Source organism: Zalophus californianus, chromosome 4, assembly GCF_009762305.2.
Source record: "Zalophus californianus isolate mZalCal1 chromosome 4, mZalCal1.pri.v2, whole genome shotgun sequence".
Lineage (NCBI taxonomy): Eukaryota > Metazoa > Chordata > Mammalia > Carnivora > Otariidae > Zalophus > Zalophus californianus.
The window spans coordinates 96,114,796-96,138,010 of record NC_045598.1 but is presented as its reverse complement, the minus strand read 5'-3'; the positions used below and the strand labels follow the sequence as shown (position 1 = coordinate 96,138,010).

General features: G+C 52.8%; 1 protein-coding gene across 7 annotated transcripts in view; it reads left to right on the top strand.

Annotated features, from left to right (window-relative positions):
* Window positions 1–23,215, top strand: part of SYT6 (synaptotagmin 6) — a 100,801-nt gene that overhangs the window by 30,367 nt on the left and 47,219 nt on the right. For 6 of the 7 annotated variants that reach the window (XR_003517631.2, XM_027581178.2, XM_027581172.2 and 3 more), the window contains exons 4-6: window positions 14,745–14,865; window positions 19,295–19,466; window positions 20,643–20,793. Coding sequence is in view for 6 of the 7 variants with exons in the window: in XM_027581178.2 (XP_027436979.1) it covers window positions 14,745–14,865; window positions 19,295–19,466; window positions 20,643–20,793 (444 nt within the window). In the remaining variant the exon portion in view is untranslated. The remainder of the gene's footprint in view (window positions 1–14,744; window positions 14,866–19,294; window positions 19,467–20,642; window positions 20,794–23,215) is intronic. The other variant, XM_027581193.2, reaches the window with a different exon arrangement.

The following is a 23,215-nucleotide window of genomic DNA, read 5'->3' as shown; positions in this document are numbered from 1 at the left end:
GGTTGACATCTCTGTGACTATCTCTGGGCTTGCTTCCCTATCTGCACAGTGTGGGTAAGAATAATTCCTACTCCTTTAACGCAGGGCTCTTAGGCAGGTGCCAGGCGCATGGCAAGCGCTCAATGAATGCCAGCTACGAGTAGTTTCTTGAAGGTTTCTCTGAGTAATCCTCCTTAACTGTGGTAGAGGTGGGCGTTCCCTGGAATCCCGGGCTCCCGACTTTCCTCAGCCACCCGTAGGTCTCATTTGTTTGTATGTCCCCTGCAGTCCTTAACCCTTAGCCCTTGACCTTCATCTAGTAGGTACTCAATTTATACATGTGAGGTGAATTTGGAAAGTGAGAGAAAGGGGTTCCAGTGTGGTCTAGGCCTTGGGAAACTCCCATCTAGCTTCACCTGGGCCACCCAGCCCTTCAAAGCCTTGTTTCCCTGGTCTGTAAAATGAGCAGGGATCTTTGTAATATCCAAGGTCCCTTGAGCTCTTACCCTGATTATCACAGAGAGGGGTTTACTCGGAAACTACCAAGCGCAGAAGGTGTGTGGTCAGGAATCCTTTAAAGAGACCCAGGTCCCACCTCATCTTTGGGAAGGTGCTGGGCTAAGAAAGAGTTCCTGGGTGCTCTGCGGAGCCATGAGCTGTCTGCATGGCAGTGAACACAGGCTCTATCATTTCCTGCTGCCTGGCCTGGCGGGTAGGGGCCTGGGTCTGCCTGGGAACACGCTGTTCCCCTCCCGTCTGGGTCCATCCCACCTGAGAAGAATGGCCTCAGCGGACGGGACAGGAGATGCTCTGTCTGGGGTAGGAGGAGAGGCAGGGGGCTGTGGGGGAGGGAGGAAGGGGTAAGAAGGAGGCCGTGGCAGCTGTTTGGGAGGGCAGGAAGCTCTGGGCGGCTACTGGGGGCCTGGAAGGAGCCGGAGAGGTGGGGGGAATCCACGGAGCAGCTTCCCTCCCAGCAGCCATAGTAACCTGGGGGATGCTCAGCCTGGAGGCTGAGGCCAGCCCAGCCAGGGGCTACGGCCTTGCCTCCCATGCCAGGCTGGGCTCTTCCAGGCTCATTCAGTGCCAAGAGGCAACCCCTCTCAGAGTGGGAAGGAAGGACCTGCAGGAACTTCTAGGGGGAGCTCAGGCACCCACTAGCTGTGGGCAGGTGGGAGCCCGGGCTCCCTGGATCCCCACCCTCAAAGCTGCCTCCTTGCCCGCGCCTCGTCCTGCTTTGGCCGCTCTGCATCTGGTGCCTGGAAGGGAGAGAACAACCGTTAGTGACACCTGCTCACCAGCGGGAGACATTATCTGGCGCTGGCAGAACATGCGACCTATAATTTTTGGCGGGGTTATAATAATGGAGCTAATTTGGTGTTTCATCATTGTGCTCTTGGGTGAGCAGAGGGGGGAAGAGAGGCCTAGGCCTGGGGCCTGGTTTCGAACAAGCAGCCAGTGCAGAGCTCTGTGGGCATCTTCCGGGGCCCGTGGAACGGGGTTCCCTCTACCCTCGGCCTCCTCCCCCGCTACTTGCTTCTCCTCCCGTGACATGTTGTCAGAATGCAGCTTGAGGAGGATGAAAGCCAACCCTAGTCGACAGCCAGAATCAGCTCCATGGCAGGACAGAGCAGGAAGGGGTTTGGAAGTTTGTGGAAATGCTCAAAGGGTCGGCCCTGCAGGGGGTAAAGTGCACACATCATTCAGCCTCACCGTTAACCCCATTTTATGATGAGAAGGTGAGGCCGCCTGGGTCAAGGCTTTCATTTTACAGCCGAGGAAACTGTGGCTCTGGGAGGCATAGTGACTTGCCCTCCATCATTCTGCAGGTTAGCAGCAGGGTTGGGATTAGAACCCAAGCCTCCTGGCTTCAAGTTTCTCCTACTGCGGGGGACACGTGAGCTGGAGCCTGCAGCCTGAGAAGACCCACAAGATGTCTTGCCTTACCCTGCTTCTTGCAGGTGCTGATGGGTCAGGAAGCCCAGGCTGGGAGAGAGGGAAGAGAGCACCTGCAAACTGGCACAGCTTTCTATGGGCCCCAAGGCCAGGAGCTGGCCTCTGAGAGCCAGGTTAGAAGGTATCCTCATGGCCACCCTCTACCCAGGGACATGCCCACGATGGCAGCCCCTCCTTCTCCTCTTGCTGACCCAGATGTCCAGGGGGGCACACCTGGCCCGCAGGGCCACCGCCTGCCCCAGTGGGGCTGGAGAGTAAGAGGTTTACAGCCTGCATGCTTGCTGCGTGTGCATCTTAGTTGTTCTACTAGCCACTGGCAAAGTCTGCCCTGGGGTCTCGTCATCTGCCTCCAGATCAGGGGCTTAGAGCGGCTTCCCAGGGGGAAACCCCCCTGAGGATGGCTGATGTTCACGATCAGACAAGGTCAGAGAAGTTCAATGACTTTCACAGTCATGCAGCTGGGAAACAGAAGAGCGGGACTTGAACCCCAGCTTCTGCCCCAAACCCCACACATTCCCCCCTGGGGTTGTTTGTACTAATTCCCTTGAAGCAGACTAGTGGTTCCTCCCCTCTGGTTGGATGACAAGCCAAGACCCCAGTTTCCCATCAGACCGCCAGTCGAGAGTTCTTTGTTGAATATTCTGGGTCTACGTTAGGGCCACTAAAATGCCCGGAAACTGTAGAAGGCCAAGGACACTGAGTTTCTGGGCTTTAGAGAAGAGAAGACAGTGAAAATTGATAATAGTCTTTCAGACCTTGAAGGCCTAATGTCTGCCTTATGATGAAATAGTAGGTGGAAACTGGGAGGGAAGGGCATACCTGCCTCCGGAGGCAGTGGGTTGGACATCAAGAAGAATTTCCTGAGTTCTAAGATGGTGGAATACTGAGAAAAGTGTGAGATGTTTAAAAATGGGGGCTTCATTGTTCAGTTTAGTGGAGTCCTGCTCGGAAGCTAGGACTGAATGAGTTGGCCAATCACTTGTGGTCTCTCGCTGTCTAGAAACATGTGATTGATTGGAGTGGTCTTGCTCAGATCTGTAAAGATTCCATATCAAGGGAATGAATGCCCAGATATGGCACCTACATCTCTCTTGGGAAGCCCACAGGGACCACAGACCATCCCCTCACCCACCTCACAACGTAGGGGAGCAAGAAGATGAAAGTGAGGAGAATAGCTCCCGCTCTGCAGAAGGCAAACTTCTTCATCTAAGGGTGTCCCCCTCCCAGTCCTGGTGTCCACACCCTAGCTCAGGGGGGAAGATGCGTGTAGAGAGAACCTCGGGTCCTTGCATGGAGACAAGAACTTCTGCCTACCACCAGTCCAGCTTCCTCCAGAGGAGGCTGAGTGACATGGTGGAGAAGAGCAAGGTCTTCAATGTCAACAGACAGGAGTCTAAACCCAGACTTGGTCAATCACTCTGAGAGCTTAGGCAAGTTACTTAACCTCTCTGAACCTCAAGTTGGCAATGATCATGGGCTCTTCCGAGGAGTGTGGTATGAATGAAATGAAAAACATAGATGTTAAATATCCAGATGCTCTATATCTGTTAGTCTCCTTCTCTCTTGACTTTGGCTTTCGTCACTAAAATAAGTAGGTTAAAAGAAGTAAAAGAAACTTCAAAATCCTGGCCAGAGCGTACATGCTCAATTGGTTCTTCTAACTGGAAAAAGCAGTGGTTCTCACCTGGGTGAGGGTGGGGCCCAATAATTTGCATTTCTGGCAAGTTCCAGGTGGTGCTGATGCTGCTGGTCAGGGAACCGCACTTGGAAAACTACTGCAACAGGAATATTTACAGAATAGCTTCAGGCATCTTTAAAACCCTACCCAGGTTTCTTAAATCCTCTAAATTTGGGGCAGGTGCCTTCTTGCTAAAACTTAGCTATCCAGTGTACGTGTGATGATGGAGAAAAGGTGAAGAGCAAGAGTGAGCACGCTGCTCCAGGAGGATCTTGCGTGGCTTTGATCCATCAGAACCCTTGTTTGCTCCCAACAAAAGGGAAGGGGCCCTTCCATCCTCCTAACTTTTGCTTGGCGGCATTGATATTGAATGGCTTTGGTTATGTTCCGTGTCGCAGTGATTCTAGTAGGATCTGATCTAGGGCGGCCTCAGAACCCCCTCATTTCCCTTGTGCTGCAAACTGAGGATGCACAAGAATCACCTGGGAAGCTTCTCAATCATTCACACCCCACCTTCAGAGGTTCTGACTCCGTCTGTCTTAGGCATAGCTCAAGAATCAAGCTTCCCCCTCCCCCGAGGGAGGTCTGATACAGGAGATTTTCAGACCATGCCTTGAGGAATACCTTATGAGGCTCCACCCTGAAGCCATCTCGTTAACCTAGGGGAGTCACTCCTGGACAGACCAAAGACTGAGGTTAACCAAGGTCCACTCCTGTCACCCACCCTCCTCCACCACCTTCTTAACCAAGTGCATCCCACAAAGCTAAGTTGTTCATTCATTCCACGATATTTGCTGAGCATCTGTTATGTACCAGGCACAGTGCTCAGTCCTGGGAATACAAGTGGTGAGTAAAATATAGAGCCAGGACTAGGGTCAGGGAAACAAGGTGCCTAGGGGACAGAATTGAAGGAGGCGCTCACTCTTGGAGGCATGCCTGAACCTGAGAGGGAGGGCCTACATCCCTCTCGTATGCTGGGCACCTGGTTTGCTTCATCCCTACTCCTGTTCCTGGTGAAACAGACCCACAGCCCGTCCTTCGGGAACACACAGTCCAGAGCAGGGGTGTGGCTTGGGAGGAAGTGGCCTGAAGGGTGGGGGGACACCTGCCATGTGATGAGTTGGGGAAAGAATGGTCAAACGGAGAGAGCAGAATATGCAGAGTCCTGGGAGCAGGGAGACCCTGGAACTCTTTAGTTGCTGTGGGAGGGCGAGGGTGAAGACTTGGACCCTAATCAGGTAGGGCCCTGTGGGTCTTGGTAAGTGTTTTGGATTTTATTCCTAGTGCAAGGGGAAGCCCTGGAAGGTTTTAAACAGAGGAGTGATGTGCTCCATCTTATAATTTTGCAAGAGCACTCTGGCTGCTGTGTGGAAAGTGGGACAGGCGAACACGGGAAGCAGAGAGGTCCATTAGGAGGCGGTTGTAAGTGGGCAGGTGAGAGATGGTTTTGCCCTCTGTGTGGTACTGGAGATGGAGAGAAGTGGGCAGGCTTGAGACTGAATTTGGAGGTAGAATTGACAGGGCTTGGTGATGAACTACTTGCAAAGGAGAAAGGAAGACAGGCATTGACGGTAATATCTGGTTTCTGGCTCTGAGCAACTGGGGGGTTGCTGGGGCCATTTCCCCCGTTGGGCAAAACAAGGGGAGGATGTACATGGCAGATCAAAGTTCACCTTTGAACATCCGAGAGATTTGAGATTTCTGTGAGACATCCACATTGAGTTGTCGTGTTGGATATATGAGTCTGGAGTCTAGGAGAGAGGTCTGAGAAGGGCTATAAATTTGGGAGTCCTGAGAATGGAAATGGGCATTAACATTATGGATGAGCAGAGGGAGAGAATGAGTGCTTAAAATTCCACTGTTTAGGGGCAGAGGTGGGAGAAGGATGGAGCAGGAACTGGGAGGGAGAAGCCAGAGAGGTGGGAGGAGAACCGAGGGAAGCGGGTGCTCCAGAGCAGGATGGTCAAGTGCAGGAGAAGCTGCAAAGAGCCTCTTCACACAACAGCCACACCACGGTAGGACCGAGAGATTCTCGCGTGTCGGAGTAGGAGGGGGGTGAAAACCTAAACCCTCAGGTCAGCAAAGAAACAAGGAAGCTAAAGCTCTTGTCACCGGCCGTTCGAGCATGTGCCCGTGGCCGAGACCAAAGCCCTGCCCGTTTGGCATCCTCCAGGGCACCTGTTGGCAGAAATGCCCCTCAGCTGCTCCGGGAGACCATCTCACTGGAACCAGGGCATCTTCCCTCCTGCCGAGAGCCCCAGCTGCCACCACCCTGCTCGGGCAGAGATCAGATCACTCACTGCCAAGATGCCCACCCTCTCCTGGAGGAAACAGCTGTTTGACAGCCACACAGCAGGACAACTGGAGGCTAGAAATGAAGATGGATTCCCATCGTTAACTTCATTAATGTGCCATTTATTCCTCTCTGTCATTAATGAGATGCCAGTGGAGGACCAGAGCAGAGTCCCTGGCCTCCCAAGAACAAGCTCCCATGGGGCCGACTTTCCAGCTTGACCCAGGCATTGCCTCCATCTCTTCTAGAACTTTCCCAAACTCTACTCTCCTCAAGTTCCTTCCACCCCCTCACAGCCCCTCTCCCTCTCCGCCCACCTTTTAAAAAGTCATTAGGAAGAGATCTGCACCTCCCAGTGTGAGTCTGACTCACGGATATTTGCCCAAAAGTAATGGTGCGTGTGAAACACTAAACCTCTTTTTGAGTGCAGGTTCATGGAGGAGAGGCTGAGAAAAAGTTTCTTAAATAAAACTGTCTGTTTCCCTGAAGATGCTCAGATACAGAAACATTTGCCTCCCACCGGTGTGCTTTAACCTCTCCACGTCCCAGGGACACAGCCCAGCCCGAGGATCTCACCCACTTTCTCCTGCAAGCCCTGCCTCCTGCAAGCTGGAGGGTCTCCCTCTTTCCAGGGAGCCATCCCCGGCTCTCAAGACTACAGCTGGAGTCCATTGAGTACACATAAGGCACCTCTCTCCTGCCAGATGACTTATTCATATCGCTGCAAAGCCCTTGGGACAGAAAGCACTTGAGAGAACAAGCAGGCAGGGATGGAACTCGGAACAAATGGAACCTGCCCCAGCACCCCGCAGGTAACCCAAGCATCATACCGCCCTTCCACCTCGGCCACCCCCAGCATTCTCCCCACAGCCCTGGAAGCCCGGGCCTGAGGAGGGGCAGGGAGGGAGCCAACCCACCCTTAGTCCCTCCCCGCGCCCCCCCTCCCCCACAGCGTTCACAGCAGGAGTCCTGGAAGCAGCCAGGGAAGGAGCACACCCACCCCTCAGGAGGCACTCCCAGCAGAGAGCGGAGCCAGCCCTGGGGGCACTGGGCGGGCGGGGTGTCAAGTCTCTGCTGTCCCCCCCTACAGCCCCATCATCCAGCGGGTCATGATTGAGCTCAGAAACGCCCCGCCTTTGCTTCGAGGCATGTGTAACACTTGGTCTTTCAACCCAGGGGCAATGGGGAGCCCCAGTCAGACCAGGGGAGTGAGAGTAGGCAACCCAAGAGGAGGGAACAGGCAGCTGGCCTGGAAAGAGGAGTGTCGTCCAGAGCCATCAGAGGTAGAGACAGATGATTTCAGGCAGTGGCAAGAGCAGGGCGGAGGCGCGGAGGAGCATTTGGGGAAGTGGAAGCCATAGGGAGGCAGAATGGCGTGGAAGCTAATACTTGTGAGCTCTAGAGCCTAGTTGCCGGGGTTCATACCTCAGCTCTGCCATTTCTTAGCTGTGTGTCCTTGGGCCAGTCGCAGCCTCTCTGTACTTCAGTGTCCCCATGTGGGGAATGGGGACAATAAGAGTGCCCCTCTCGTAGACTTACGCGAAGATTATATGGCGCTTAGGCACTTAGGACAGAATGGCCTGTGCTAGGGCACTTGAAGCAGAATGACGGACAAAAAAAGGCAAGGGCCAAATCATGAAGACACTTAAATGTTACTTGATTCTTTTTTTTTTTTTTTTAAGATTTTATTTATTCATTTGACAGAGAGAGACCCAGCAAGAGAGGGAACACAAGTAGGGGAGGGGGAGAAGGAGAGGCAGGCTTCCCGCTGAGCAGGGAGCCTGATGCGGGGCTCGATCCCAGGACCCTGGGATCATGACCTGAGCTGAAGGCAGACGCTTAATGACTGAGCCACCCAGGCGCCCCAATGCTACTTGATTCTATGTGATGCTCAGGCTGACTCCTGGAAGCTCAAGGAGGTGGGCTGAGGGGTTGAAGGTAGGAGCCCTGTGTGTCCCGTCTCTGAGCCACTTTTTATCTGTTGTACGTATTTGCACTTCTGGATGAAGAAGAGGTTTTCCATCTACAAAACGGGTCTGAAATGGGGAACCATTGAAGGATCTGGAGCGGGAGAACAGCCCCCTGTTTACGGCCAGGAGGATAGGTCAGAGGGGTTAGGCAGGGAAGGGAGGTCAGAAAGCTCAGAGGTCCGGGCGAGCGTGATGCGGGTCAGAGCTGAGGTTGTGCAGAAGGAAGGTGGGGAGAGGCCCCAGCGTTGGGGGGACACTCGGAAGGCAGAACAGCACGGAGGGCTAGGTGTGGAGTCTGTGAGGGGGCGCCGAAGCTGGGCTACTCTGGCTTCCCCTCTTCCCCTGCCATTCTCTCTCCACAAGCCTGCTGACGTCTCTGCTTTTCACAGGGAATAAATGCAAACCTCTTTGAAGGCCTCTGAGATCTGGCTCTGCTTCTCTTGGCTCCCCACCCCCCTGCCCCTGCCCCGTCCTGGTCCCCACTGCTCTCCAGCTCACTGCCCCAAACCAGCATGTTTCCAGAGCCACTGCTCGCCTCTTCTTCCTGGTGACTGGCTGCCCCCTCCCTTGTTCAGGTCTGACTGCCTTCCCAACCACTCTGTCTAACCTGTCTCCCCCACCCCCTCCACCCCCCCGCCGTCATGTCCCTGGTTCATTCACCGCTCTCAGATACTCTCTTGCTTAGTTTATTTTTGTCTCCCTCCCCTAGAATACAGGCTCCTGGAGGGCTGGGATCCTGTCTCTCTTATCACTACTGTCTCCCCATATTCGTGAACCTTTAGTAGGTGGATAACTAATGAATGACACCCATGAAATTGGCCTCCGGCGTGGGCGTCTGGGTGGGAGGTGACATTGTGGACTGAGTGGGCCAGGGGCCAGGGGCCAGGGTGGACTCCTAAGTGGGGGCCATGGGGCCGACAGGCGGAGCCCTGCCCTGCTCCCGGGCTCCCCTGGGCTGTTTCAGTCCCCACCCTTCTAACACACAGAACCCCTCGCGTCCCCTCCCTCTGCCTAGAATGGCCTCGCTTGTTTTCCTTTGTTAGCAAACTCCTTTTGCTCACCTTGCCAGACCCTATGGAATATCACCCTGCTCCGGGAAGCTTACTCTGTAACCCCAGGCACTTTATTATTCTCTCCTCCGCCCCCTCCCCACATCTTGCCCAAGCCTCTCTTAAATCACTGATCAAATCAACTTATTACTTACTTCTATGCCTTTCTCTCCCCTGTCCCTGATCCAGGACTGTGAGGTGTAATATTTGTAAAGATAGAAGTAATAATTATAATAGCATCTAGTACTTACTGAGAGCCTACTCTGTGCTGGGTACTATGCCAAGCACTTTACACAGATGACTTCATTTAATCCTAACAACAACCCTACAAGGGAGCTACTGTGGGGCTAATAAGCCCCATTTTACAGATTAGGAAACCGACAATACAAAAGGCTAATAAGTCAGTCGCACTGCTCATAAACCTCTGAGCTGGAGCTTGGGACCCAGAGCTGCCTGACCCCCAGTCCATGGTCTCAACCTGTCTCTAATCAGCTAGTATTTACTGAGCATTGACTATGGACCAGGCCCTGGGCGAGATGTGACAGGTGTGATCACGAGTGAACCCAGACCCCATCTCCGCGCTCCAAGAGCCCACAATCTAAGGAGAACACAGCATTTGTCACATAATCGCCACGAGCACCAGGAAGGTTACGGTGGTGGCCTGGGCTATGGAAGAGGAGGTCTGTGGTACTTTGGGGACAGAGAGCAGAGGAAATGGCCCAGCCCCAAGTGCCAGCCTCCATCTCTGACTCAGCTCTATCCCTGATGCCAAGCCTCAGGCCTTCACAGAGGGATTGCTCACTGATGTTTTTCTACCCATTGGAGCCAACTTGGCTTCCACCTGTCTCTCTTCCAGGCCCCCCTGCCCTGGGGTAGCTTAACAGCACTTCCTGCCCTGTGCTTCAGAGCTCCTTTTAGGTCTCCTGTGGCCTTCCTAAAAGTATAGTGGATGCTTCTCTGCTGATGATGAGAGATTCAGACAAGCCACTTAATGATTAAGAGACAAGAAGTGTTCTCTAAGAGATGGGGAAGCATGGCTCTTGCTTCGCTCAGCCTGGATTCCCAAGACAGACGCAGAGCATGGACGCCACTCATTACCTATTTGGGAGGAAGAGAAGGTGGCTAGCCTTCCTGGGGGCAGCAGGGACCGAAGGGATGAGAGCATTTGGATTTCAAGGCGAAGTTGCTAGATTCCTTGAGGTGGGCAATAGACAACAGTCAGGCATCCTTGGGCCATCTAAACTGGTGATGTTGATGGTAGGTTTTCCAGTGTGAATCCTCTGTTTGTATGGCTGGCGGGGAGGGACCTGGGGGCTAGAACGTTTAGGACGATCATCTCATTTTACACAGATGAGAAATGAAGTGCCCAAGTTCTCGTGGCTGGTTGGAGGCTGAGGGACTGAAGCCCAAGTCTCCTGACTTGTGGTTCACTGCTTTTTCCTGGGCAGCCCACAGATAGGAATTCTCTTCTATGCTTAGGGCTCTGTGCGTCCATCGAAGAGAAGGAAATGCTGTTACAGACAGCCTACTGGGGAACCGGCAAGAGCAATGGCGTGCTGTGGATGGGACTTTCAGAATCTTATTGCCCAGATGCCTGGGCACTGCAGCCAGGGGAGAGGGCTGGCATCAGGTGGATGGGTTGCACCTAAGGACAGACTTTTCCAGGAGCCAACATCCTGGCTGTCCCTCCCCTGGCAGCAGGTCTGCCCCCTCCAAACTCTAGCCAGGACTGAAAGCCAACTGCTCCTGGGCCCCCATCTGCCCCCCTCAGCCTGCAGGTTAGCAGTCGAGAGGGCCAAGTTCGTTTCTGCCCATTTCTGGACAGCAGTGACCTCTCCATCACCAGGGAGCTCATTACCAATCAGGGGCCCTAAGGCGGCCTCCCCTAACAGCCAGTGAAGATGACAGCAATAATGCGTGGACTGTTCTGCAGCCCCTGGTCACCCTGGTTTTATTAAAGCCAAAGTCTCAGGCATCACTAATGAGGATAAAAGGCTGGCAAGGAATATAGGATCTGGGGCTGAAACCTCCTAAGAAAGGGGGTGGGGCAGAGCAAGGATCTGGCAAGACCGCCCAAGCGGGCTGAGCTGGGGCCCAGCTTTCCAGAGAGGGAGGTGGCTGCCAGGAAAAGCTGACTCTCGTTTGCTTAGCCCCTCATCCCTTTATTTACTCAAAAGTAACCTGTTTATTTTCCTTTATCAAACAGGCCAGGCCTCTGCTTCCTGCATGTACAGGGGAACAACACCCCTCCTTGATCCATTGAGCCAAGGGCAACCAACTTGTGGTCAGGCCCCGTGAGGCCCAGTCACCCATGGCAGAAGGTCCTGGGCCCAACTGCAGGCCACTTGACTCCTGTTTTCTCTCCGCCTGCAAGTCATGGGGGGATCTTGGCTCATTCCCTTTACTAGGGATGGAGAAAGGAGTTCTCGGTCGGGAGCAGGGACCAGGGTGGGGGTAGGGAGCCCCACCCCACACTGTAGACTCAACACCCGCATGCTGCCCGACTGCCACAGTCCTGTCCAAGAAAGGGCAGCCCTGCAGAAAAGAGGGGGGCCCTGCTGGGTTGGTGCGCCCCTGGAGGGAGCCATCCTTGAGAGCGGTGCAGAGTGCTGCGCTTGATTCCATTTATCCCGAGAGATCTCCCACACCCCAAGCCAGTCTGCTGAGTCCATAAACAGATTGACTCGGACTCCCCCAAATAAAACAGCCCTTAAAAGGGCCACTCTGCATCGCAGGATGACAGTGACAGGGAAACCAGTCCCTTCAGAGGGGCCACAGGATTCCTTCCCAGGCCCGACCCTGATGGCAGCATTGACGTGGAGAACCACTCCTTCCAGGGCTCTCCTGGCTAGGATATGACCGTGTGTTTCTACCTGCATTCATGCGGCTCCTCTCATGCTCGGGGCACCTCCGAAGCACGGGTAGGTGTAAAGCAAGGCCTAGCCCCAGAGGGGCCTCCAGTCACCAGGTGCTGGTGGGAGGGCATGGCGGCAGCAGAGGGCGGACTTGGTAACACCTGTGGCTTAGGGGCAGAAGGTGCTGCAGGGATGTGGGGGAGAGATGGTCTCTGTGGGCTGGACCGTGGTTGAGGATCCCCACAAGATGCATAAGATTGTCTATGCCAAGATGAGAGGAGGAACATTCTGGCAAAAGGGACTAAAGCTACACCAGCCCCGTGGAGCAGAGGACTGGCATAGAGGAACAGAGAAAATAATCAGGTGAGGTAGTAAGACGGAACCCCATTGTTGAGGGGCCTCAATGCAAGCTAAGAAGATGGGCCTTGATTCCAGAAGCCAAACAAGGGGAGCCACTGGGGTGTTCAAGCAGCAGGCTTGATCTATATAAATGGGCACCAGAACACTCATTAGTCACACAAGTTACTTAACTTGGGCCGGCTACTTCCCTTCACCAAACAGTCCTTTCCTCCTGTTTGCAGTGGGGATCATAAGAGCACCTAGCTTGTAGGGCTGTGTAAGACTCACTGAGATCATTTGGCAACAGACTTGGCATATGGCAGACACATAAGAGTGTTAGTTCTTCTCGCTGTTACTGAATCCGGGAGGTTTCTCTAACTTTGGGCAGGAATGAACCTAGGAGGATTATGAGGGAAGTAGAGGGAGCCGGGGGCCCCTTGTACCTCAGTGCCTTGGTCAGAGATAGAACTTTCAGCCAGGTGCACCGGGGACCTGCTACATAATGGGAAGGTCACACTCCCTCAACACCATGCCACAGGGCCATTTCCTGTGTCTCCCTCTTTGGAATAGGGGACCAGGGAGACAGGAGACACACCTGAGGGAGATGGGGACGCTGGCACCTTCTTCTAACTGGTACACCCCACGAGACCATGTGTGTGTTGAGGGGGGGACTGTGTCCTCGCCACAGAGCATGGAGCCAAGGTCTAGAGGAGCCAGGGTCACGTTGGGGTACTCCCTGGGTCAGCTGGAAGGTGCTCCAAGATAGAGAGTTCGAGGAGCGCTCTCCTGAGTTGAGAGTCCAGCTGCAACTCCCACCAGCTGTGTAAGCCTGGGCAGAGCTTCGAGACCTGAGTTTGAACACTGAGCTCTTGAGTCTGTGAAGTGGAGGGAATAAGGACAATAGCCCCCGCCTCACAGAGTTGATGCGTGCAGAGGGGCTCGTGGGTGTGGGTCTCACCTCCCGGCTGTGCGGCGCCTCGGGGTTCTGTGTGCTGGAGGGCGTCCCGCCTCTACGGAGCGTACAGCTCTGCCCCAGCCAGACCCCCTCCTGGGGACCTGGGGGGTTCCCCTTCTGCTACTCTGGGATTTAAAGACCAAGACTGAATCTCGCGCTAGGGCGAGGGTGGGTACCAGTTCTCCCTAGAGGAGAGCCCTGGGACCACATGCTCTGGAAGGGGTTGGGAGAGGCTTGGATTGTCTCCAGCTGGGGCCAGGTATCAGGTGTCTCTAGGAGTCCCCCGTCAAGGGGGGTTCTTTGTGAGAAGAGGGGACAAAAACCTTGGTGTCACCCTTGACTGCTCTCTTTCTCACACTTCACCTCCTCAGGGAGGCCCTCCCTGCCCAGCCTGTCTAAAATTCAAACAACTAAGCCTCCCCCTATGTGCATTACACATCCTCCTTCTGGTGCTTTACATTTTTCTTGTTGATACTTTGTACGGTCTTTTAATCTTTTTTTCTTGTCCTGTGCCCAAGTAAAATGTAAGCTCTGTAAGGGCAGTCGGGTGGGGGGGGGGGTTGTATTTTGTTCTTTCCCATATCTCTAGCACCCAGAACAACACCTGCACACAGCAGGTGCTCGGTGAACGTTTGTTGATTGACTGAACGAATGAATGAGCCAGTGGATGGCCCCATGTGAAATCAGAGCCACTCCAAACCCTGCCCTCCTCCTCCACCCAGGGTCGGGGGTGGGGGCACCAGGCCAGCCTCAGAGCCTGGGGGGAGGTGTGGCAGCAACAGCATCCTCCTTTATCAAGTGGGGAGCAGGCAGAGGAAGCAGTCCGGCAAAGTGCTATTTAACTTGACAGACAGACATTCGTACCCTATTTTGAAGTTTTCATCTTCCCCATTACTGAGAAACTTCCTAGGATTGGGAGCCCCCGGGGGTAGGTGAGGTAGCAGAGCATTTACTCCCTGGCAGGTCGCATGTGAAGGATGGTCACACCTGAGGGAAAAAGGACAAGATGGATCCGAGACGTGGAGACACGGCACAGACCTGGGATGGGGAGTGCACATCTCCTCGGTGGGCCGCATGGCCTGAGCGAGGTGGCAATCCCTTGTGCTTTCGTGCCGCGGTCTGGAAGTTAGAGAGCTGCGCAGGTCTCTGGAGAGGGGGGGATGCTGCTAGGCAGAGGGACTGGCGAGGAACGATGAGCTGAGGGCTGGAAGCAGACCTGCCGGGAGAGAGCCCTGGATGGCCGGAGCGTGTCTTGTGCAGGACGCTGTCATGACCACGGCCAGGCAGGGGGCTGGGGTGTGGGGTCAAGGGGACCAGTGGCCAAGAAGGGCGAACCGGAGGGGAACGGGGCTGGGACACTCCGGGGCTGCTGGTCTCGAGGCTACAGCCGAGGGACACACGGAGGGCAGGGCAGGACACAGCAGGGTGGCAAGGACCGGGGCCCGCGTTTGAGCAGAGTTGAGAAGGAACAATGCATGGGGCAGATTCTACTGAAGAGGCAATATCGTTCATCATCTATTCCCAGGTACTCCCAGCATGGAGGCCAGACCCTTGGGTCCAAAAGACGTGGCACTTTGCCTCAAAGAGCCTTCTCCTGGGCCCCAGAGTGGCCCGCAGCAGCGGCCCTGGGAGCCGTGTGCCCCTCATCTGCCCTCTTGTCTGCTTCTTTGCAGGAAAGCGTGGATCTGGGAGAGATCATGTTTTCCCTGTGCTACCTGCCCACAGCTGGCCGGCTCACCCTCACAGTGATCAAGTGTCGGAACCTCAAGGCGATGGACATCACAGGCTACTCAGGTACCTCTCCTCCCCAAGTGGCCTGCCAGCCACCCAGATGTTAGGGCCTGGAAAGATGCTTAGAGAGAAGGGGGAAGAACTGTCAGTATTCTTAGAATTCTAAGAAGAGGAGCACCAGCTCTGGATTCCAATCCCAGTTCTGCCCCTTCCTTGCTGTGCAATGCTTTGATTTCCTAATCTGAAAAAAATAACTTACACAGGTTGCTTTAAGGGATAAAGAAGTTCACTCGTGTACGTGCTTAAGAGTTGTGCCAGACACATAGTATACGCTCAGTAGACATTAGCTACTCCTATCATTTTCCCTCAAAGGAGAGAGAGAATAAGAAGTAAACACCTAGGAGAAAAAAAAAAATAAGGAAAACCTTTCTAGTTATACGAGGCCCCAGAACTTTCAAGGGTTTTGTAAAGTTTGAGTGTGTAAATGTTTGTAGGTCAGCACAGCCCCCCGGCAGCCCCGCAGACCTAGTCAAAGGGGCAAAGCCACTGCAAAGCCAAGTGTATTTGTATTTTGAGTTTTTCCTGCAGGGCTCCCGGCCCCAGCCTCAGCACCAGGATTGCTGTTAGGTACAGAAGCAGTCCTGTTCTAGCAACTGAGCCCATGCTTGCTTGGGGGCCACTGCTGAGACAGATATTTTTCCATGATTCTGTAAGTCGTTGTCAGAGAAGGTATTTGAGTTTTGATACAACAGAGGCGTAGCTTGAGTCCCAGGAGCCTCCTTCCCCCTGTCGGCTCACATTAGCCCGAGAAGAGAAATGGGGTGAAGTGTCCCGAAGAGCAGAAGCGCAAAACAGCCTGAGCTGCACTCAGAGTTGCAAATGTAGGAAAAGGCTTATTTCCCTGGACCCATCACCCAAGTGGCCCTTCTGAGGAATCAGATTTCCAGTGTAAAACCATTCTAGAGGTGCCAGTTTTTCCTTTTATTCATTATTTATTTGCCTGGAAAACTCCTTAGTATCATCACAGTTGCCACACAAGGGGATGGGTCCAGCTGCAAACCTCCAGGCCCAGGTGCAACTTGGTGTAGTTGGAAGGAGATGAGGTATTAGACCTTGAAAAATGAGGTTTCAGGGAAGGTGGTTGGAAAACGCTGAAGCAACGTGTATTTGTTGCCACTTTGACTCCCTGGGAGCCTCTGCTCCCAGCCCCCACTGTCTCTGTGCAGCACTCGTGTCTTCCAGGCCAAAAGCTCCCCAAGATAGCGCCCACCCTAATGCCTCTCCTTCCACTGAAGCTCTTCGGGGAGGACATGGGGGGAGAGCTTAAAGAGCCTCTTCCGACATGCGCAAAGCTCTCAGGCCCCAGCAAGTCAGCTTCCTCCAAAAATACAGCCAATGTAGATTCCATTTTAATATCAAAATAAGTGCATGCTGAGGAGAGAAATTCACTGAGGACTCTCAAGGCTGCTGAGGGAAATAGGATTTTGCTGCCTAAGTCCCCACACTATCTTCTCTAGTGTAATTAAATTGATGTGCTAGAGAGAGAGCTTATGGCAAAGCCACTGAGGTAACCATAAGGGCAGTTCCACATCAGAGGGTTGGGGGGGAGAGATTTTTCTTATGCTAAATTCTCATCTCCCTCTTGCAATTGACCCTCCTTTCTACCTGGATTTGGAATCTGCTATTAAATCTCAGCTTGATTCTGAAAATTCAGGGGTCCTCTTTTAGTTAGGGATTTCTGTCTGGTTCACAGATGTAAGCAAGTGTCTGGAACAGTGCATGCAACACAACAGGCATTGAATGAATATGTTTTGAATGAATGAATGAAGGGATAGCATGAGGAGCCTTGTCAGAGGGTGGAACAGTGGGGGCATGCATGCCAGGGGCCTCTCAAACTAGATCTCCTGTTTTTGAGGATGAGTTTGATGTTGCCTTTGGCCCAGACTGCTTGGATATTGGGATAAAGCAGGGAATGAATGGAGCTTATTGCCTGTTCTTGATTTCTATGACATTGACCGCCAAACCTGAGGGTCTTCCTAGTCTCCTTGATTTAACTAGTCATGAATCAATTCCCTAAGCCCATCCACTGGAACGATGACAATGAAAATAACACAAAATAATAATAAGGATCAGAACACCACAAAAGGGTGGTGAGTAAAAGCACCCATCTCCTCCACAGCTGGTCTGTACTGATTTGAGTCTAGTGGTTTAAAGTGTAAACTTGGGAGTCAGACAGACCTAGGTTCAAATCTGAATCTCTCTAGCCTCCATCTCCCTATCCAAGAAAGGGGATGATGATGATAGATATTTTTTATAGCATTGGTGGGAAGCTTAAAAGACACGAGGTACATAAATCTCAGCACAATGCTTGGCAAATACTGAATGCTGAACTATGATGGTTCCTATGACTGTGGGGCTGAAATGTCAGGCTTTGCACTCCCTCCTTCAGTTGCACTGAACATCATAGGCTGTTAGAGAGCAAACAACCTCCAAGGTCTTATAGAGCCAGCATTCCACTGGAAGCCACACACTTTTTGCCCCTAGAGAGTCCTAAGGAACAGTCATCTCTCTGCTTAGCCTCTTGGACAATCACGAGATTGATGGTTTCTTCAAGGGAGTTACACCCACTGAGTTTTATAAATGGATATGCCTCGTAGGAGTGAAGAGAGTTGGAGAAGGAAGCTGAGAATCTCCCAGTCGGTAATAAGGCATCTGCCTAGTGGCCTCCTGGACAGGTGGCTCTGCCATATTTTTCCAAGCCTGGTGGCATGGGACTCTGCTGGGCTGTGGGAGCACATGGAAATGGGCATGGCAGGTGTTGGGGCAGCACTCAAGCAGCCTCAAGCCTGAAGACACTTTCCAAGGCAGTGTCCACCTTATGGAGTGTATACGTTGCCATGTTAGTGATGGGTCTTGGAGCAAGCTTGCCCCACCTGACTGCTTGGGCCGGAACCCTGCCCTGGGTATATCCATAGAGAATGGAGTCCACCAACACCAGAAAGCTGTCTCACAGAGGTTCTAGAACTCTAGACTAGAGTTCTAGGAAGGACTCTGCCTTCCTTTTTACTGAAAACACCCATGAGAGAGAGGACCCTTCCAAGTGGGTCGCTGGAGACAGCAGGTTGATTAAACACCTGCTCTTTAATCATGGTCTCCCCATCTCCCTTGTAAGCCCAAGTGCCCCCATGGTTAAAGCATGGCTGCTCTGTCACATTAGTTAGTCGGCAGCTCCTTTGGGTGTCTACAGCAATGCCTTTGAGGCTAGGCATTTCCGATCACATGTCGTAGTTCTCTCTAGCTTCCCCATAGCTAGGTGTCTCAGCTGCCACCTGATCGATGACCAGGGAGCGTGAGGGCCTGGCGGGTGCTCAGGTGCCCAGGACATAGAACCGCATGCCTAGGCCTCGGGGCGCTGGGCAACGGCCGCTCGGCCCACACCTTCTGATGGCTTCCTGGGAACCCTGGCTTCTGGGCAAGAAGTTGTCTCAGTACATCAGTGTCTCAAAAGCTGTTATTACCTCTGAGGCGCCCGCCCATTTCTGGAGCTGAGCAGCATAAATAACAATTACAATGGTGCCTAAGACACCTGGGCTATGAGATACAATAGGTGTCACTTCACTCGGATGAGTGGAAAATTTCAGGGTAGAAGGATGACCACGAAATACCTATTCAGAAAACTAAAGAAGAGACAGGGTTGGGAGACATGTGGAGGTTCAGTAAAAAGATACCTCCTCTGGGGATGGAGAGGATCCAAGATCCCACTGAGCAATGAAATGTCACCAGGCTGTCCCGAATCTCAGGAAGCCGCCTTACTCACGGCCCCCAGCACAGCTCTGTCCACCTCCTCTGCCCAGAAGTGGGCAGGAAACGGCTTCCAGGGAAGCAGAGAGCAGGGCCCTTCCTGACGCCAGCTGGAAATGAGCTTGCTGGAACAATGAGACCCATAATCCTGTTGTCAGGTGGGGAGGACACGAACAGTGTTGTGATTGTCGCTGTTCATTTACTCACACGCTGCTACTCCTCGGGTGTCATCAACTTCTATTTTTACCCCCCTTATCCTTTGGCTAATAATGCCGACAAACCCCCAGAGGAAAGGACTCCAAGCAGGTGAAAGGAAGGGTGACTTGTTCAGCTTCACCACTCTTTGGAGCCAGCCGGCCATCGCCGAGTGGGGATGGAGGGCTGTGAACCGCATACCCACGGGCAGGTGTCCTGTCTGATTTGAGGCCAGCTTCCCCATTAGTGAAAGTCCATTAGGCACTCTCCCAATAATCCTGAGGTCGCTATAGACTCTGTGTTTTATTAAGCACGAAGTGTCCTCAGAGACAGGTGTGCTACATAAATACAAGGTGGTTTAATTATCTTAACAACCCACTGATACCATCTGATGAGCAACAGTAGGTCTGTGGCTTCCGTCCCTCTGCTGCAAATGATGTTCCAGGACATCTGGTTTACATGCTCCCTTCCCTTCCCATCACCCCCACTGGCGCAGATCCATATGTCAAAGTGTCCCTGCTTTGTGACGGGCGGAGACTGAAGAAGAAGAAGACAACCATAAAGAAGAACACTCTTAATCCTGTCTACAATGAAGCCATCATCTTTGATATTCCCCCAGAGAACATGGATCAAGTCAGCCTGCTCATCTCGGTTATGGATTATGATCGGTAAGTGCGGATCCCAGAGGGCCACGGTTCCCTGCCTCTCACCCCCATGCCAATGCAGTACAGGGTTTCCTGGCCTTGGGCCTTGTGGTTCAGGGCTCAGGAGCCCATTGGCCTCAAATCTGGCTCTACCCAAGAAGGGTGCAGAAGTTTGAGGAAGAGCATGGATACCCTTGAGCAAAAAAGCTAAAGCTTGGCTTCCCAGTGGGCCCATTTCTGTCAGGGCCTCATCCACCCATCAGTTTCCCTGAAATCGCCCCTACTGATTCCTGTTCCTCCATCTGGCACCAGGTCTGATCACCTGTCCTCTCCATTTCTGATGCTGCTACCATTCCCACTGAGGGATGACCCAAGCCAGCCAATGCATGAGAGGCATGCCTTCCTAAAAGACCACTTTCTTCTGGGACCTGCCCTCTCTCAAGAACCATCAGTGGTTCCTGTTAATCCAGGTCCTTCCCCTGGTTTCTCAAGGCCTTCCAGAATCTGGACCCAGCATAATCATCCAACTTAATTTCCCCTTCCTTGCATGGATTTCTTCTCCTCCACTTACCCAAATCCTCTCTTCCATCAAGGCTAGCTCAAAAACGTTTTCCAATCCCCCCGCCCCCTGCCCCCAGCCACCATGACTCCTATCCAGTTGTCACTCCAGCTGAAGGAGAAAAAAACAAACAAACATGCAGTAAAGCCCCTATCCAGGATTTTTAGCACAAGTTCTTGGGCATAGTAGGTGCTCGCGGAACATATTTGGGTGATGACTGATGTTCTTGCTGAGTGAATAAATCACATTCTAGCCATTGGGAGTATGGAGAAATGGTGCTTAGAGCAGGGTGATTTATTTCCAAATGCCGATGTCTCGAGCGAGGGTGTGATGTGCTAGCTGAGTCAAAGAAGGGTAAAGACTGAAACTCTCCCTTTGCCCAAAGCCAGGCCATCTGCCCACCATTCCCTGAGATTCCAAAGTGGTTTGTAATCTTTTTCTCATCTGTCTGAGTCAATGTCCACCCAAGGAGGCTGGGCAAAGTTTCATTGCCACTGGCACTCTGAGGCCCTGCCAAGCATCTCTTTTCAGAGCTCAGCATTCTGAGTTAGACCTGCCAGGCAGAATCCCAGACTCCAGGACCCTTCCCCTTCTGACAGCATGTCTGGTCAGCATCTCTGGGTCCTTTGTTTCTCCCCCAGAGTGGGCCACAATGAGATCATAGGAGTCTGCCGCGTGGGGATCAACGCTGAAGGCCTGGGCCGGGACCACTGGAACGAGATGCTGGCGTACCCGCGGAAGCCCATCGCACACTGGCACTCCTTGGTGGAGGTAAAGAAATCCTTCAAAGAGGTGGGTGAGGTCGTGCTCGGACCTTGGCATGTTTGCTGCATGGCCACTCGGGCTGGAGAATGGCAGTCGGCGGCTGTGTGACCTCGCCTGCGTGGGTCGCTCCTGGGGTGCGTGGAGGCTCCATGCTTCTCGCCCAGTGTGTAAGCAGCAGGAGAGAGATGGAGGAAGACAGGGGGAAGCTGCCTGACGGAAAGCCTCGGATGTTGAGCATATTGAAAGCGACACTGAGTTCTAAATGGAAAATTAAAACTCGGAGGAAGCCTGCCCAGTGTCTCCATGGTGCCAGGCCCAGAATGCTTTCAGAGAGCACCCCCCCCCCCCCCCGCCCAGGCCAAGTCGGTCCTCAGGGAGAAAGCCCCAAGAGGGTGAGATCAGAACTTGGCAAGAAATTCTACCCCTGTCGAATCACTATGTTCCCTGAGGCTCTAGCCAGGCAGTCCCAAGGCAGTCTTCATGGGCTCCATGCAGGTGGCCAGAGACAAGACCCTGCAGCCATGAATGCTGCTTCTCCCATTGCTGGAGAGAGTATGGCTTCGAGGCGTCACGCTCTCCAAGAGGATCCCAAAAGAGATGTAACACATGGAGCACTGCCGAGGAGTCCTGAGGCTTGGGCTCCAATCTGGGCCCCTTCGGACTTGCTGTTTAATCTTGGGCCAGTCATTTCTCTCAATGGCAAAGAAAATGTCCCTTCCAGTGATTCTGACAGTCGGCTCCCCTCCACCAAACTCCACCAACATGAGATCCTTCAAATTATCATCCTGGTTGCTCCCAGGCCTGCTTTTTCTCCAAGGGGTTGGGATGTGTGGGTAGCCAGGCAAGCTTGAAACCTCATTTTGAGGCTCTCATACCTCAATCCAGATCCCAGAAAGCCAGGTGGTTGTTTGTTCATCCTAGGCTTTAAGCCTAGGAAGTCTAGAGTCTAAAATTGGAAAATCTACAAATGAAAAATAAATAAATAAAGCTTTCATCCTTACACCACATGGCCCCTCAGCTTAAAAGCAGTCACCTTAAAAACCGAGTACCGTTGACCTTTGAACAACACAGTTCGAATTGTGTGGGTCCACTTGTGTGTGGATTTTTTTTTAAAATAAATACAGCACAGCACTGTAAGTGTATTTTCTCTCCCTATGACTTTCTTAATAACATTTTCTTTTCTCTCGCTTTATTGTAAGAATGCAGTATAGAATTCCTATAACATACAAAATACGTGTTCATTGACTGTTTATGTCATCGGTAAGGCTTCTGGTCAACAGTAGGTGATTAGTAGTTAAGTTTTGGGAGAGTCAAAGTCATATCGGATCTTTGTGCAGAGGGTCAGTGCCCCTAATCCCAATGTTGTTCAAGGGTCAACTGTAATCCCTTTTTTGGGCTTTGGGACACAGGAAAGGTGTGGGCAACAAAGCCAGAGGACCTGTCAGCTCTCCCTTCTCTTTTTGGTGTGGCCAGGCCTGTTTCTCCCTGCTTCCAGCGCTGTGAGGTATCTTAGGAGAGACTGAGGGCTGTGGGGGAGAGAGGGTTCCAGGAGCCAGGCTAATTGATTTACCTACTGAGGTGGGCATGCCTTCGAGGCCAAGCATGAGAAGTAAGGCATAGACACAGTTCCTGTTCATCGGAAGCCTCCTGTTTCTAGCTTGTGGCTGCCTTGATGTTACCACAGCTGTGAAAGCTTGAATGACGGAGACCGGCCCCTCAGCTCTCCGGCTCCCTTCCCCCAGGGAGCCTCTGCCCCCTCTTATGCAGAAGGCTCTCTCTGCAGGGTGTGGGTGAGGTACCCACAACCAGCCTCTGCCTCCACAGAAGGCAGCTCTTGGACGGAACTGAGGATGACCTAGGGACCACACCTGGCACCTCACTGAATGCAGGCTTGATTCAACCAAGGGAGGGTGCCACGCCCCCTCTCTCCTCTTAAATCCCTTGGAGATATTTAAGAGTAGAATAAGCAAGCATACTAAAACGTTCAGGATGGTTTAGGGGCAGGGACATGTAAGCTAAGTGGCCCCGATGGGCTACAAGTCTTCAGGCAACTCACTGCCCCCTCTGGTCTCCAGTTTCCTGGTTGGTAAATGATGGGGTCGGCTCTGTCATCTCTGCTTTTCTAGGAAACTCTGACCCTAAATCATGACGGGTGGAGCCAGGGAGCCCTCATGTGTTGCCAGCTCAGGGAGATAACCCTCCCCATGTAACTGGGCCACTCTGTCCACGCAAACTGAAGCTACCAGCCAGGGGCGGCTGGAGTTGGGGGTGGATGCAGGGAGCACAGAGGTGCCGGCCCTCAGTTCCAGAATCACTCCGTGATGAATACAACCTAATTAAGCCAAATAATTGATTCTAAGTCCTATTCCTTTGAAAACTCTGACTCACTAGTCCAGACTACAAAAGAAAGAAAGATAAAGTAGAATCAAGCCCTTGAAAATGAATATTT